General features: G+C 42.2%; 3 protein-coding genes across 3 annotated transcripts; 2 read left to right on the top strand and 1 right to left on the bottom strand.

Annotated features, from left to right (window-relative positions):
• Positions 1–517: 517 nt before the first annotated feature.
• Positions 518–5,695, bottom strand: nol7 (nucleolar protein 7). The gene is made up of 8 exons (XM_028593522.1): positions 5,439–5,695; positions 4,347–4,407; positions 4,187–4,242; positions 4,060–4,085; positions 3,836–3,920; positions 2,676–2,797; positions 1,754–1,831; positions 518–971 (listed from the first exon to the last, which is right to left on the bottom strand). The coding sequence occupies exons 1-8, from the start codon at positions 5,648–5,650 to the stop codon at positions 898–900; spliced, it is 714 nt and encodes a 237-aa protein (XP_028449323.1). The 5' UTR covers positions 5,651–5,695; the 3' UTR covers positions 518–897.
• Positions 5,696–7,066: 1,371 nt separating this feature from the next.
• epdr1 (ependymin related 1) lies at positions 7,067–10,591 on the top strand. Its single transcript, XM_028593247.1, has 3 exons — positions 7,067–7,384; positions 7,795–8,003; positions 9,062–10,591. The coding sequence occupies exons 1-3, from the start codon at positions 7,149–7,151 to the stop codon at positions 9,253–9,255; spliced, it is 639 nt and encodes a 212-aa protein (XP_028449048.1). The 5' UTR covers positions 7,067–7,148; the 3' UTR covers positions 9,256–10,591.
• A 2,582-nt stretch (positions 10,592–13,173) lies between these two features.
• On the top strand, positions 13,174–15,307 carry LOC114565688 (tripartite motif-containing protein 16-like). The gene has a single exon (XM_028593881.1). It carries the CDS (start codon positions 13,267–13,269, stop codon positions 15,001–15,003), a length of 1,737 nt encoding a protein of 578 aa, XP_028449682.1. The 5' UTR covers positions 13,174–13,266; the 3' UTR covers positions 15,004–15,307.
• Positions 15,308–16,761: the final 1,454 nt, after the last annotated feature.

Here is a 16,761-nt window from a genome sequence, read left to right as displayed (position 1 = left end):
CCTAAAATATATTTGATACATTTTATCAAAATTGATAAAGGCATCAAAAAAAGTTGTGCACACATTTCTGTTTGGACTTCATCTAATGGAGTGCTTTTATTTTGAAAGGTTGGACACGTGTTTTAAGGGGAAGATTAGTCTTAACTTTCTGTTCAGCACTCAAATGATAAATTACATCCAGGTATTTCCAAAGGAAGTGATTTTTAATCAGTGCTGCAACTTATTTTCTTAAGTTTATAAAATGTCAGAAATAGTGACAACTTTTAATGTACCAGATCCCAAAGTAATGTCTTTAAAATACTTGTTTTGACTAATCAACAGTCCTGAAGGTTATTTTTGTTGACTTATGAGAGAACAGCTAATCCTCACATTGGAGTGTATAAAACTCTCAAATTTCGATCGATTAATAGAGATACTCTAATATTGAACTGACGACAATACAACTAAAGTCTGCTGGCTGAGCTTTTCCTGAGCTTTCAAATGCATCATCTCAGTCCCGAAGTATATTATTAAAAGATACAGATATAACAAGCTTTTATTTATACAGTGATTTTACAGAAAACAGAGCAGGTCTGATTCTGCTCTTTAAGAAACACAGATGAGGGAGTGTCCCGTTTCAAAAACAAAATGTTAAATTCAGGTTATGAGAATCCCGTTAATGGTAAAGCAGTGAAAAAAGGGCACATTAAGTCAATATCATTTGTTGTCCAGAGCGCGTCCCGGCCCAAAGCTTAGGTGACTTCTTCCTGCGTGTTTCTGTCGGCCGCGATCGACATCAGTTTTAAATCCGGCGTGCAGAAGGAACCGTGAAGTCTGTGCAGCTCGGTGCCGGCGCAGCGAAGGTCAGCTGGCCCGGGGTCCAGGTTTTTTTTGGAGACGTGCAGTCGGTCCGATCGGTCAGCAGGACGGGATCTGCTGCTTGTGGACCCATCTCTTCTTCAGCTTCTCTGCTTTGGCTTTCTCGTTGCAGGCTGGAGCATCAGGAAGAAGAGACGAGTGATTAGAGACCAGGGCTGCACAATTAATGGCAATTTTATCGAAATCGCAATATGGACTAGTGCAATATCCAAATCGTAGGAGGTGCAATATTTGTTAAAGGGTAAAATATGTGTCAAACCATTCTGATTTAAGTACTGTGGTGCTGCAGAGACGTCCCGGCCTACAAATCCTATCCTACAAACTACAGAAAACATTTGTTTGGAACAGATCCTTGCAAAAATCACCCTATAAATCAATTAAATTGTTTTAAATATTTATAATAATGAGAAAAATGACTGTTCCCTCCAATACTGCAAATAATATCGCAATATCAGTCAAAATAATCGCAATTAGATGTAGTCATTGTATAGTCGTGCAGCCCTATTAGAGACAGACCAACCGTTCGTTTTTGAGAACGATATTCAGTCTGCATACTGATTTTTTTTCCGAGTCCGTGTGTTATTGGGACACAAGTCATTGTGCATTTCATTTTCTAACATTATAGACTTAAATCAATCAAATCATTTAACCCTTGTGTTGTCTTCCAGTCAACCTTGAAAAAACCACAACATTTTTGACGCCTTTTTTTTGCTTTTTCCAACGTTTTAAATGGTTACATTTTTCTTCAACACATTTTCAGCGCTTATTTCTACGCCCCTTATTTTCTGATAATAAAACAAATTGAAAACTGGTCAATTTGACCCAAAGTCAACACAAGGGTTAAAAAAAATCGTATATTTAATACATATTTAAAAGCTCATTCTACTGAACTTACCCCAGTCTTTCTTGACAAACTGCACCGCCGCGCTTTTATTCCTCCCCGTCTTGTTCTGGAGGGAGAGCAGCTCGTTGCCTGAAAGCAGGAGGACAACACGTGAAGCGGGTTAATAATGACGTCAGCCAGACTGCACGTCAAAGTCCCACACGAAAGCTGTTCATGTCGCCGTCGTGTCCGCGGCAGGCGGCCCACGGGGAGCGGGCGCCTCGGTGGGACGAGACGGGGCGTCGCTGTAGCAAAGCTCAAATTGAGACAGATCATTGTCTTTGCAGACTTCTGCCACAGAGTGTAGCTTGCGGGGATTCTTTTTTATATTTTATTTTTATTTTAAATACACAATAAATAAGACTTACTTTGCAGCTTTAACGGACATTAAGTGTTGGTGGTAGTTGGCTGGTCTAATTCTATATGTTTGTTACTAAATTCCCTTTAAAAGCTCCATTGTGTAATGTTCTGACCCTTTGTTCTTTCACACACGTGCACATTCACGTGTGATTACTTCCACCGACTGATCAAAGTATTCTCGTAAGCGTAGAACCTGATATTCAGAATACATATACACTAGCGACTCATGAAATGGTACCAAAATAACGAAAACCTAAAACTATTATTACACTGGAAGGAACGCTCACGGACGAAGTCGTACTTCTTGGAATAACACGGCCACCGAAGGAGAACGCGATCGGAATGGAAAGGGTTAGAAAGTCCTATTCAGTTGGTTGTCGTATACAATTTAACCGCTAGATGGGAGAAATTCTTACACAATGTAGCTTTGAAAGACCAAAACAAACAGTTAGTCCGCCTCTCAATCCTTTTGTGTCTTTGACACTCAGCCCATTCGCTCCTACTGAAGAAATACATTTATTTTCATTTGAAAACTCCTGTTTGAGCTGCAGTGTGATTGGCGCCAGCTTCTTACTCGTGGTCCGGCAGCTTCCTGGTCCGTACATTCTGGACTGGAGGAAGTCCTCGGCCGCTTGCTGCTGGAAGGACGCCGAGTCTCGCTCCTTCGCCGTCTGCACCGTGTAGTTTCCCTTCAGGCTGACAAAAAAAAAAAAAAGGAAACAAGTTTTCTCTGTCAAACCTGTGCGAAGAGGTTCAAAGCTCCTAAAATGGCTTGGGAGTGGACCTCGGGTAAAGATTAATTTTTTTATTTTGTACTTTCACGCTACTAGGTTTGGGTTTAAAAACTGATATCTTTTCTTTGCTACGTTTACGCCTCGCGTCCACACTACGGCGGCGTTTTCTATGTCTTTGCACACCAGAAACGTGTCTGACGCAGCGCTGCTGCTGCTGCTGATAGCCTCGTCTGGACTAGTGGATGGATACCCGAATCCGAAAGATATTGAGAAATGATGTTCGGGTCGGGCTCGGTCACATCACCGTGATAAGGCATTGAACATTTTAAATTTAAAAACGGCTTATTATGTAGGTGCGCGCCTGTGTTAACGTGCACTTGTTAGCCCGTTCCGAATGCCGACTACAGTTGCTTAATAAAAAGCTTTCCACACAAACAAACGTACGTGTGTCATTAGTATGAGGTGGGGGGGGGGGAAAACGAGATTTTAACTGTCGGGCTCGGACATAACTATCTTAATGCCTGTCTGGCTCGGACAGAAAAATGCAGCCCAATCCGCACTCTAGTCTGCACACATGTATGTTTCCCATAAACATAAATATATACTGATCCGATTACAGCAAAGACAACATAGGCAAAATAGGCTCCAGAATATTTCATTCTGGATTGACAGGTGCAATTTATATCTGCATTTATGTCAAAACCTAGAGACTTTCAAACAACATGTCATTTATTAAATGTATTTGTGTCTAAATGACAAACATCTTTTCCTATTCTATTTTGCCTGGAACACTCTTCCAACACGCTTGCACATCGCACGTGTGTGTACGGGCATGTGATATGTGATGTCAGACGTGTTAATACGGACGGAGATTAGTTCTGCAACTGGAGCTAAAACTCGTGGATGGAGATCATTTTAGTTTTGTCTCAAAACCGGTGCTTAAATATGAAAACGTAGTTGCGTAAATGTAGCCGGTGTGGAAAAAGGGGAGTTTAATTACTTCCGGGCATGTGCCAGTTTGCCGCTCCTCTTCCTTTTCTTCTTTCTTTGCTCATCCTCTTCAGCCTCCTGCTGCTCCTCGTCAGCTGGGGGGGGGAGGGGGAGAAATCGTAAGTTACACGGATCTGAAGCTCATTCTGCTGCACTACTGAACAGTGAACATCCTTCTGGACAAGTGTGTCAGCTTAATGTTTGAAAACTGATGGCAGAAATTTGCTTTTTTACCTTCTTCTTGACACTGTTTCTGCGTCCTGTAAATAAAGCAGATGTGAAGGGTTCTTTAAGCAGATGGGAGGAGGAAAAAATGTGTCAAACATAAGCGCTGCCGAATCAGTCGGACCAGTCAACCTACTTTGAAGGAGCAGAGTCGATTTCCTCCAACACGTCGGCAGGTAAGAGTTTTCTTTTCTGTGGGAAACGGCAGAATGAAGGGAGAGGTTAGATGTTGACCTCTGCATCATTCAAATGAGTTGAAGCTGAACTGAAAGCTACTATTGGCTTTTAACACGCACCTTCTGCTCCTGGAACAGTTCCTGTCTCTTCCTCCTCTTCTCCTTCAGTTGCTCTTTTTCCCTAAAAACATGGAAAAGCAATCACATGAAGTGTTACCCAGTGTTGTCGTTATCCTGGTTTAACGTTAAACGGTTCTTTTGTTGGCAGCAGACGGATCATCACACCACATCAACCTCCATTTAACAATTGTCAAATAACTAGGAGGCCTCAGTTTTTTTTTTTTGAGGACTCTTAAGTTTGCTTCCGATTCGCAGGGTCTGATTCGGCGGGTTAAGGGGAAATTTAAGGAAAAACTTAAAGCTGAAGTTAGCTTTCACAGTTTTTTTTCCAGGTCCAGATCCAAAACCCCTACACCTAGACCTGTCAAATCTGGACCAAATTCTCCCAGAGAGGCTAAAGATTCTTAAAAAAACACAGTTTCAGATTTGTGAAAGCTTTATTATATTTGTGAAAGTGCAATAGAGGGGGATTTCAGTTTTTTTCGATATGTATACCACATCAGACACATTAGAATAAGCGAATTATTCCTTTATTGCATTTTCACAAATGGATATATAAATAAATAAAGCTTTCACTAATCTGAAAGTGTTTTTTAAGAAACTTTAGCCTCTCTGGGAGAATTTGGTCCAGATTTGACAGGTCTGGAAAAAAACTGTGAAAGCTAACTTCAGCTTTAAGTTTCCCTTAAATTTCCCCTTAACCCGCCGAATCAGACGCTGCGAATCGGAAGACCAACTTCAGCGTCGTATTGTTTTTTTTGACAGGATACAAATTCTGACTTTGTGAGAGACGCCCTTCATATCGGCATGAATGCGGTCCGAAAACAGCGCCTCGTTCCAAAAACCCATCAGCCTTTCTGCCGTCTCAAAACTACGCATTTTTGGCAACAGTGTTAAATTGTGAAATAAATTGGACATATAGTGATCTGCTCAGTGCTGAATGTGCACGCCGAAGTCAAAAGTGCTCCAGAAGAAATCAGAATATGTGTTGAATAACTCGTTTTGGTGTATTTTGTTATGCTTATTACTGTGGAAACGCCAAAAGGCAGCTCTTTCTGGATGGAGTTTGGCTGTGCGGTTAGGTAACGTTACCTTCTGGCCGTGTCCAGCGCCTGTTTCATGCTCCGTAAAGCCTCAGCCTTTGAATCTTCAAAGGTCACCTCTTCGGGCGCCTCGTCGTCACTGGACTCGAGCATTAAACTGAAATGGTCTGTCTGGTGTTTGATATTCGCCGTCTTTGAAGACGAAGCGCTTTTCCCACGTTGTTTCTTCGCCATGTTTGCTAGCTCGTACATACACGTCATCACGCAGCGCCACACAGTGACGCTAAAAGAACGTGACCGTAAGGAACGTCCGCCCTCTAGTGGCAGAGAGGAGAATCACAACAACAACAAAAAATAAACATGTAGCTATTTATTCTTTACTTTAAATGTACACCGTAAGTTTAATACATTCAGTATTTTTATATTTTAATGGAAAGTATGATTCAAGATTAACTTTATTGTCCCACATTGTGGGAAAGTTGTCTTGGGCACTCAACCCATGCTGCAGCCATAGTAAGAATAAATAAACACAGACAGCATGTACAAACAACAAATACTGTACAATACTATACCACAGGCCGTACTATGGTCCTGATGGCTGACGCTTTTTTTCCTACAATAGTAATATGACTGGAACAGGTTTTTTTTTTCATTCTAGTTGGCTTGACAGTTATCAAGATGTCTTTTTTTCTGCAACATAGAAGCAAAATAGTAAAAACACAGATTAGACTATATCCTGGACGTTCCACTTCCAGGATTGCTCCGGTGCCGCAGGAAATTCCGCCAAATGCATGTACGTTATTTTCCGTTTCCTTCCTCTCTTTGTGTTGGCGTTCTAACCTCCAGTGGATTTGTGAGGACTATGGTTAACTGCTCCTCAGATCTCTGCAGGGTAAATCCAGACAGCTAGCTAGACTATCTGTCCAATCTGAGTTTTCTGTTGCACGACTATTTAGCAGCAGCTCTGTGCGGAGCTTAGCACCGCCCATGGCGATTCTGATTGGTTTAAAGAAATGCCATTAAACCAGAGCACATAGCCAGACTCTCCTTCTGCACGCTTTAGAGGAGCGTCTGGCAAAGCAAGGCTAAACACTCATGAACAATACTATATTACTTACTTAATAATTATCTTAGCGTGATAGAATTTAGCAAATTTAGGTCATTTTATTGACGCTTTACAATCGTTTTAATTCAGGAAATTTGAAATCAGTTAAACTTGCAAATGTATGTAGTATCGTCAATACTAGTTTGGTAGTTTCTCTTTCGTTTCATGTGAATATTTATGTTTTCAAACTGAAAAAAAGACCTGAAAGTGAAAAAAGATCTGAAACGTAAAACATAAAATCTGCAACAGAAAGGGGGGGAAAAAAGAAACCCTCAAAAATAAAATGTTTGAAAGTGAAAAATGAAAATAAAGTATTCATAAAAAAATGTCAGAACTGATTCAAAATTATATTTAACCTTAAAAACATCGTTCCTACATTTATTTTCAAAGTTCAAGATCAAAACTTGATCTTTCAGTTTACTATTTCTTTTAAATTATCAAATTATTTTGGCCCAGATTTAGCTCCATATATTTTCTGTAGTACCTGCAGTTAATTTATTGTTTTTCAATTATTTTCTTTTTTTTACAATCTATTATTTTGAAACCCCAACCGGAAAGCCTTTTACCTCTAATTCTAGCTAGCTTTTCGGCGGCAGGTGCAACCTCAGCAACAACGATAACAACGGGATAAGCTAACGGGACTCTAGAGACGCGATGCACCGAATATTGTTGGTGTTTCTGGCCGCTGCCGGGGCGTCTGTCCTCGGCCTCCCCAGGCTGAACGGGTCCACGGCGGCCGGGCCCTGCCTCGCCCCGCCGCAGTGGGAGGGCAGCTGGGTGCTGTACGACCACAGCACCGGGAGAAACAGCCGGTCAGCCGTCTCCTACGACGGCCTGAATCAGAGGCTCCGGATCCTGCAGCAGAACAAGAAACACACCCCGTGTCAGAAGTAAGATCCGCCTGTCTAATCATATTATAATAATATATTAATAATATTATATCTTTATAGTCTGAGCAGGGCTCACATCAGCCTATTGCACACAGTTTTAATATGTGATGTATCAGTGAAATAGCCGAGATGTATATCTAAAGCTAAATAACTTCCTTAATAATCTGATAACCCATTGTTTTTCTGCAGTGATATAAATTTAACAATTTACACATTGTTTTGATTGGAAATGTAACAACAATATTGTAGTATTGGGACACTGAAAATATTTTGAAAATGTGTCCCACCTTTCTAAACCCTCCCAGTAAATTGTGTATCTTAAATTGCATAAAACATTAAAAATTTAAATGAAAACAAATGGGCACATAAAAATAAAAACCCTTCTCCCTCGTTCCCTCCACCTGCTCCAGGTTCTTTGAGTACATCTACTTGTACCAGAGCATGGTCATGTTCCAGATTGATCAGAAGACCAAGGACTGCTCAAAGGTCGCTCTGACGGAGGCCTGGGATCCCTTCGACATCCCAAACAACTCCACCTTCGAGGACCAGTACATCATTGGAGGCCCCGGGGACAACGTGGAGGTCCAGGAGTGGTCAGACAGGAAGCCGGCGCGCCAACGTAAGTCTGGATTTTAAAACTTTTTATTTTTTTTAAAGGAACATGCCAACTTATTGTGACTTTATCTTATTCCCCGTATCCCCCAGAGTTAGATAAGTCCATACATACCCTTCTCATCTCCGTGCGTCTCCTAACTCTGTCTGACGCACCCACCGCTAGCCTAGCTTAGCACAGATCCTGGCGGTAACCGGCTCCATCTAGCCTAGCTTAGCACAGATCCTGGAAGTAACCGGCTCCATCTAGCCTAGCTTAGCACAGATCCTGGAGGTAACCGGCTCCATCTAGCCTAGCTTAGCACAGATCCTGGCGGTAACCGGCTCCATCTAGCCTAGCTTAGCACAGATCCTGGAGGTAACCGGCTCCATCTAGCCTAGCTTAGCACAGATCCTGGAGGTAACCGGCTCCATCTTGTGTATGCATTTGTGAATCTTGTGTGCTTTTTAAATTTTGTGTGTGTATTTGTGAATTTTGTGCGCATTTGTGTATCCTGTGTGTGTATTTATGAATCATGTGTGTGCATGTATGAATGTAGTGTGTGCATATGTGAATGTAGTGTGTGCGTTTATCTTTATCGAGGCTGTTCTAGCTCCATAGATTTGGCACCTTCTCAGCATTGGGGACGAAGGATTTCTTTAAAGATGTTTCTATTTGCTGTTGGTACTCTAAAACGCCTCCCTGAGGGTAGGAGTTCAAATTCGCTGAGTAATGGATGGGAGGGGGGGGTCATTAATAATTTTCTCAGCTTTGTTTGCAATGTGTTCCTCATAAATACTGCCTAAGCTGGCTTCCCTATCATTTTTGAGGCCATGCTCACTATTCTCTGCAGTTTGTTCCTCCTTTTGGATGTTGAGGTTACCATACCACATGGTCATGTTAAAAGATAGGACGCTTCCCGCTAAGCTTTTATATAATATAATAATATAATTAAGCTTTCGTAGCAGGGAAAGCCATTGAGAACACCTGCACACCATGTTAAGATTGAACGCGCCCCTGATTTAAAGAGCAGCTGTTTGTGGAATAAAGCTTGGAGCTTCCCTGTGTGCTCGTCTCTCCACCAGATGAGACCTGGGTGGGCGTTTACACCCTGAAGGACTGCTACCCGGTGCAGGAGACCTACGTCAGGAACAGCAGCCTCACCACCTCCACCCGCTTCTTCAACCTCCAGCTGGGCATCAGCGACCCCGACGTCTTCACCCCGCCCAGCACCTGTCAATCAGCCCGGCCCGAGAGGATGGCCGAGTCCGACTGCTGAGGCCTCGGCCGGCCCTCGCCTTTTGACCTTCGATACTTAACAGCCTTCTGTGTGGAGGGAAATCGGTGCAGTGTGCGAGAGCTTGTAGACTTGATGTGAGCACTTGATTTGATTTGATTTGATTAGGATCCCCATAAGCTGATGCATAACATCTCTTCCTGGGGTCCACACAAAACACAAAATATTACAACAGATTAGACGTTTTCAGCAAAACAGCCACAAGATATAAAAATAAGAGCAGTATAACTAGCATTATTCTTTCTTGCAAATATAACTATACATATTCCTCTTCATATACTCTTATAAATACTACAGTAAATACATAAGCACTGAATATAGAAAAGTTAAATCTTACAACATCTTTGTATGCATATAAATATTCCTATACATAAAAAGTAGTTACAAAATATGGTTACAAGCGTAGGGCCCTTAGATGTTGCTAAACTTGATTTATTGTGCGCTTTAGCAATCTCAGCACTTGTAGAATTAGGATGTGAGAAATGCAAATTTCAATTTACAAGTTCTGATTTTGTTCTACAAGCTCTTACGTGTTTTTCGTTCTTTCTGTGACGTCCGATTCAGATCACACGTGTGTGAATATTTTTTTACAAGTGCAGATTTTTAACATACAAGTGCAGATTTTTTGTTCTGCAAGTGCTCACATCGAGTCTACGAGCTCTCGTGCTCTGTACCGCATTGACCTTCGCACTCCTGAGTCCGAAATCACACCCTCGTTCACTCAGTCACTACTACCTAGAGAACAGACTCTCAATAGTTTACTCACAGTGAGCAGTCAACTCAGACACTTTTATTTATAATATTAATCAGCATTTCTGTAAATGTGCCAGTGTTGTCCAGCCGGCTGATTTCTCTAACTGTACCCCTAGTTACCCAGCATGCACGTCTTCATGGTGTGAGGAAACCGGAGCAAGCGGAGCTAGTCTCGCATTGCCATACCTTCCTCATTCACGAGGGGCTTTGCATTGACTATTTATGGTTTAAAATGGGCGTGTACATGGCGGGATAAGAGGCTGATCCACATACGCACACTTGTGGGTAATCTGTGATTTATAAAGGGAACGTTGTTCACAGATGTGCGTACGCACGGTTTTATGAATCTGCCGTACACCATTTTTGGCTTTTTGGGGCGAATGTACACTTTTAGTAAGGATCCTACGCACAGTTTTATAAATGAGACCCCTGGACATAATGTTTTTCATTCTATTGCACTAGGTCATATAGTGCACATATTTCACACTAAGAGTTGAGACGGTCACATGAAATGGCGCCGGGTAAATATAGAGCATTGTAAAATAAAAAGGGGAGTGATTTCGGACGCAGTCTTTGTCTCATGTTTTATAGAACCGTTTGTTTATTTGCTGCTAATTTGCTGCAACTGTGTTCAGGACCAATCATGGCCCTTCATGCTGCAATCCAACAAACTAGCTCACTGTGATCCTTAAACAATTAGCTTCACGCTTAAAAAAACAAGGTGACATGTTGGTATAGCAATCATGTCGTACTATTAATTAACTAGGCTAGCGTATAGTCGGGTTTCAGTGAGCCGTTTCCGTTACATGCTAACGAGCGTTTGCTAAGTTCTTTGCTCACGACAGGAAGTTTGTAACCTGACTCCGCCAGATGGATTGCTTCACATTTGCTCGGCATATCCATCTGGGAACTTTCCGTTGGAGAACTTTTGGGAAGGGGTGAAAATACTGGTTAGTTGATTGGATAAACCATCTGTCTATCACCACCTAATATGTTGGTGATAGACAGGCCAAATTGACCAATCAGATCCATGAAGCGTATGAAAATACAACCACAAGCCAGGCTACCCCTGCTGCTTCTGCAGGCAAAGCATAGCTTGTTAGCTCAGCAAGCAAGCAACATGTCGGTAAAGGATATTTGCCGTTTGTGTAACGAGAATTTAGGAATAAAAGGCACCATTTCAGGTTCCCGGACCGCTGTCTGAAAATACTGGTTAGCTGATTGGATAAACCATCTGTCGATCACCACCTAACCTACCTCAAAACCAACGCTGATTGGCCCGGTCATTTGGCGAAAGGCTCCAAATATTCTCTATCTCAAGATGCCAGACTGATCTGCGAGTGGAAAACTGGAACTCGCCAGATCAGGACACTCTCACGAGGCTAGGCAGTTTGATGAATCCAAATCAAACACATGAAGCGCCTCATAAAAAACATGAGCAGACACCAAAATCACAGTCTGTTCGCGGCTACCGCCGGCACCCTCGTGTGTATTTAACTGTGATTGTGTTTGATCTGAGATGCGGAGCAGGCTGTGCCATTCCATGCGGATTTGTTGGCTAAGGGAAGTCCCGCCTACCTCCGATGGTGACGCTGATTGGTGCGGCATGCCGCCGTTGACCCAATCGAGGGACTCCGGTGAAGTCCGCCTGCTGCTCAAATAGCCCGCTCGACTGGCAGACCCGATTGCAAAATTACGAATCCCACTATGGCCACGCCAAGACCCGCCCTACGAAGCAGCTCGATTGGTTGGGGTTAGGCATTTCACCTCAAGTGGTTAAGGTTAGGGTTAGGGTTAGGGGATAGGACCTGTACATGTAAGAATGGACGCCTGGCCAATAGTAGTGTGTCCTAGTAGAGGTCCTGATACCTCCTAGCACTACAGAACGTAACACAGGCATAATGGTTTGTGTTTTCATTGAGATCCAGGCATATTTTCTCAGACATGCGGTGGTCTTATTGCGGTTTAAAAGACGTGTTTCCCAGTCACAAACTATTGCGCGTGCAGCTTTATTTATACAGCACATTTCAACAAGGCAATTCAAAACGCTTTACGTAAAATATTCAAGAGCCGTTAATAACAATCATTAAGGAAAATATTAAAAAGCCAACATAGATTAAGACAGATGTAGAATGCAAGAATAAAAGTTACAGAGCCGTGTAAGAAATTAACAATTACTTTAAAAAAGTGCAGCATCAAAAAGGGACAACGCACATTAATCAATGTGAGCACAAAGTCCAACATGTACAGTAAATGGGCCAGGTTTAGCCATGCTGGCTCATTTTTAGCAGAGCTGTCTGGTTCCTAATGTAGCTGCAGATCAGAAAGAAACCATTCAGTGATTTATAAACACAGGGGGAGTAGAAGGTAGAAACACACTGCCACAATGTCACCACAACTTATATGAACATTGTGTTTTTATTTTAGCAATAAAGCAACTGTCTGGAAACTAACATGATGCAGTGTCTGTTTTCTCTATCAGCTGTCTATAAATGCATCTTAAAAGGGTAATTTTGTCTTTTTTTATTCAACCTGGACCCTATACCCATACCCTTCAAGGGTATGTGATGATGGTGGGGGTATGGTGAAGGGTATGTGATGATGGGTTCATAAACTTATGAGCAGCACTGCAGACATTGCAGAAAAAATATACAGAAAGTAGTATAAGAAATAGAAAAAATAGAATTAGTTATAATAATAGTAATAATACAAACATTTACACAATAAACACCCTTGTATAAACAGACCGTATATAAACACAGATATACAGATGAGTAAGGTGCAGATGGGTTAGGGTTACACAATTACCAAAATTCAATGAGAGTAGAGATCCAATCATTTGTTGCACTTGCGAAGCGCGTTGCATTGAATCATCCGTGTTATTTTTGGGTAATTAAAAATTAGGTAATTAACAAGAAACTCATATTTCTGATGTAGAAATTTTGAAAACAGGTCAAATTTGACCCGAAGACAACACAAGGGTTAAGCAAGGAGCTATCAAATCAGATACTTGGGAAGCAGCCACTGTCTCTCTCAACTCCTCCTCTTCCTGTAATGTATAAGCTTTATAACTCCTCCCTCCTCCTGCTCTCAAACACAGCCAACTCCACTCTGTCCATATATGTAACCAACGTGCAGGGGCTGACAGGTGCCGTTCACTGCAGAAACACATGCTGTTTTTAGATCAGAGCTCAGTAGTTTCAAGTGAGACTCAGACAGGCGTTGTCCTTGAGAGGTGAAATGGCGCAGAGAGGAGTTCAGCTGGACCGGGAAACTTTCTCTTGTTCGATCTGTCTGGATCTACTGAAGGATCCGGTGACTATTCCCTGTGGACACAGCTACTGTATGAACTGTATTCAAGAGTTCTGGGATAAAGAGGACAAGAAGAAAATCCACAGCTGCCCTCAGTGTAGGGAGCCCTTCACATCAAGGCCTGTACTGGTGAAAAACACCATGTTATCAGATATAATGGAGCAATTGAAGAAGACTGGACTCCAAGCTGCTCCTGCTGATCACTGCTATGCTGGAGCTGAAGATGTGGCCTGTGATGTCTGCACTGAGAGAAAACTGAAAGCCCTCAAGTCCTGTCTGGTGTGTCTGGTCTCTTACTGTGATCAACACCTCCAGCCTCATTATAACTCCTCTGCGTTTGAGAAACACAAGCTGGTGGAGCCCTCCAAGAAGCTCCAGGAAAACATCTGCTCTCGTCATGATGAGGTGATGAAGATGTTCTGTCGTACTGATCAGCAGCTTATCTGTTATCTCTGCCCTGTGGATGAACATAAAGGCCACGACACAGTCTCAGCTGCAGCAGAAAGGACTGAGAGGCAGAAAGAGCTTGAGGGGAGTCGACAAAACATCCAGCAGAGAATCCAGGACAGAGAGAAAGATGTGAAGCTGCTTCAACAGGAGGTGGAGGCCATCAATCACTCTGCTGATAAAGTAGTGGAGGACAGTGGGAAGATCTTCACTGAGCTGATCCGTCTCCTGGAGAAAAGAAGCTCTGATGTGGAGCAGCAGGTCAGATTCCAGCAGAAAACTGAAGTGAGTCGAGCCAAAGAGGTTCAGGAGAAGCTGGAGCAGGAGATCACTGAGCTGAAGAGGAAAGACGCTGAGATGACGAAGCTCTCAGACACAGAGGATCACAACCAGTTTCTACACAACTACTCCTCACTGTCACCACTCAGTGAATCTACATCCAGCATCGATATCCGTCCTCTGCGCTACTTTGAGGATGTGACAGCAGCTGTGTCAGATGCCAGAGATAAACTACAGGACCGTCTAAGAGAGACATGGACAGACATCTATCTGGCTGTGATTGAAGTGGATGTTATACTGTCAAATCCACAACCAGACCCCACTACCAGAGCTCAATTCTTAAAATATTCACGTGAAATCACACTGGATCCAAACACAGTACACCCACAGCTGTGGTTCTCTGACAGAAAAGCAACATTCATGAAAAGAGAACAGTCTTATTCTCATCACCCAGACAGATTCTCTGTAAACTATCAGGTCCTGAGTGAAGAGAGTCTGACTGGACGTTGTTACTGGGAGGTGGAGAGGACAGGAGGAGGGGTTAATGTAGCAGTCGCATACAAGAACATCAGCAGAAAAGGGAGAGCGAATGAATGTGGATTTGGACACAATGACAAATCTTGGGTGTTACAGTGTCAGGAGAACACTTTTATCTTTCTTTACAACAATGTCCAAACTTACGTCTCAGGTCCTCCATCTACCAGAGTAGGAGTGTACCTGGATCACATTGCAGGTACTCTGTCTTTCTACAGCGTCTCTGACACCATGACTCTCCTCCACAGAGTCAAGACCACATTCACTCAGCCGCTCTATGCTGGACTTGGGGTTTATTATGATTATGGAGACACTGCTGAGTTCTGTAAATTGAAAAAGACAGAAGTTGCTCCTTCCTGTGTCTGTTCAGCCACGGAGGCTATCACTGCTCGTGATGTTTGTTGACCTGAACTGAAAATGTCAACTTCTCTGAGCTCCAAATGTCTGATGAATATTTGTATTGATTGTATTTGTAGATTGTTGTTTCTCTTCCACTGCATGGGTCTGAAGAGAGAAAGCACCAGACCTCCTTTATCGTAGATAATAGGTTCTGTTTGTGTAAGTTTTAAATATGAAATACTGCCTGTTGCAGTATTCTTTAACATGCTGGACCCGGCTGCGATCAACGCTTATGTGTTGTACAAGCGCGTCGTGGTAAAGTTTGGTCATTGTGACAAAACGATTAAAAAAAAGGATATGCATCCAGTCATTACAGTATTCAACTTAACAAATACTGTGGGACATTCATGTCCTGTGAGATTCAGAGTATGGTTACTAGATTTGTTTAAGTGCATTCAAGACTTTCCCTACTATTATAAGACTAAGCTGCAGCACCTAACAGCTGTTTTATGCTTCTGCGTCAACTCCACACCGTAGCGACGCCGTAGCTACGCTCCTACGGCGGCGTGATCCTTTCGGAGTTCTGTGTCGGGGTTGCTTTGCATCGTGGTGCGTTTCAACGCCACAACGCTAGGGGGCGATAAGTCTGAGGTTATTTGCGAGGTGTCTGCCAGCCAGTTTATGTTATGTTAGCAAGCAAACTTTAGCACAACTGCCCACAAAGTACTGCTTGCTGGCGAAGTGCTAATTTCAAAACGTTACTGACATATAGACACGTTACAGACGGATAACCCCTTCATTGTAACCAAAATACAGTACAGGCCAAAAGTTTGGACACACCTTCTCATTCAATGTTTCTTTATTTTCATGACTATTTACATTGTAGATTCTCACTGAAGGCATCAAAACTATGAATGAACACATATGGAATGATGTACTTAACAAAAAAGTGTGAAATAACTGAAAACATGTCTTATATTTTAGATTCTTCAAAGTAGCCACCCTTTACTTTTTTTGATAACTCTGCAAACCCTTGGTGTTCTCTCAATGAGCTTCATGAGGTAGTCACCTGAAATGGTTTTACCTTCACAGGTGTGCTTTGTCAGGGTTAATTAGTTAATTAGTATTTCCCTTATTAATAAAAAGCAAAGGGTGGCTACTTTGAAGAATCTAAAATATAAGACATGTTCTCAGTTATTTCACACTTTTTTGATAAGTACATAATTCCATATGTGTTCATTCATAGTTTTGATGCCTTCAGTGAGAATCTACAATGTAAATAGTCATGAAAATAAAAAGGAAACGCATTTGAATGAGAGGGTGTGTCCAAACTTTTGGCCTGTACTGTATGTCTGAGTTTATTTGCAGAGCTGATGTCAGTGAACTAGCATGTTGCTACTCCCCACAGCAGGCTGCTTGAAACACTGACTATCAACACACAGGACCAGTTGACCAATCACAGTCATTGCGGTCTGCGCCGCCTCAACGCCAAGTTACAAATTTTTTGAGGTGCACGTTGAGTTATGGCGGAGGGCTGGGAGGGGGGTTCGGGGTACGCCGTTGATTCGACGTAGAAGCATAAATCAGCCTTAAGCTGTTTTGGACAGGGAATGAATGTAAAATCAATGTTAGCATCAAAGCTAACTAAATGACTTTAATTAGATCTAATGATTGTAGTTGGGCCCCAGAACTCTTCTGTAGCAAGTTTGTCATTAAGCTTTTTCAGTGCTATTTATTTATCATCTGCTCTAGCTTTTCCAACATTTGGAAAAATATATGGAAATAATAATGGTCCAAAATGATGTGAAATTGCATTTTTTTTTT

This window comes from Perca flavescens, chromosome 12 (assembly GCF_004354835.1).
Source record: "Perca flavescens isolate YP-PL-M2 chromosome 12, PFLA_1.0, whole genome shotgun sequence".
Classification (NCBI taxonomy): domain Eukaryota; kingdom Metazoa; phylum Chordata; class Actinopteri; order Perciformes; family Percidae; genus Perca; species Perca flavescens.
This window is presented reverse-complemented; position numbering and strand designations above follow the sequence as displayed.

Coding starts and splice junctions, on each gene's coding strand:
- nol7 (XM_028593522.1), bottom strand. CDS start 5,650: ATGACGTGTATGTACGAGCTAGCAAACATGGCGAAGAAACAACGTGGG. Junction 1,832..2,675: donor AGGAAGCTGCCGGACCACGA/GTAAGAAGCTGG, acceptor TCCTGCTTTCAG/GCAACGAGCTGCTCTCCCTC. Junction 972..1,753: donor GTTTGTCAAGAAAGACTGGG/GTAAGTTCAGTA, acceptor CTGATGCTCCAG/CCTGCAACGAGAAAGCCAAA.
- epdr1 (XM_028593247.1), top strand. CDS start 7,149: ATGCACCGAATATTGTTGGTGTTTCTGGCCGCTGCCGGGGCGTCTGTC. Junction 7,385..7,794: donor AAACACACCCCGTGTCAGAA/GTAAGATCCGCC, acceptor CACCTGCTCCAG/GTTCTTTGAGTACATCTACT. Junction 8,004..9,061: donor CAGGAAGCCGGCGCGCCAAC/GTAAGTCTGGAT, acceptor TCTCTCCACCAG/ATGAGACCTGGGTGGGCGTT.
- LOC114565688 (XM_028593881.1), top strand. CDS start 13,267: ATGGCGCAGAGAGGAGTTCAGCTGGACCGGGAAACTTTCTCTTGTTCG.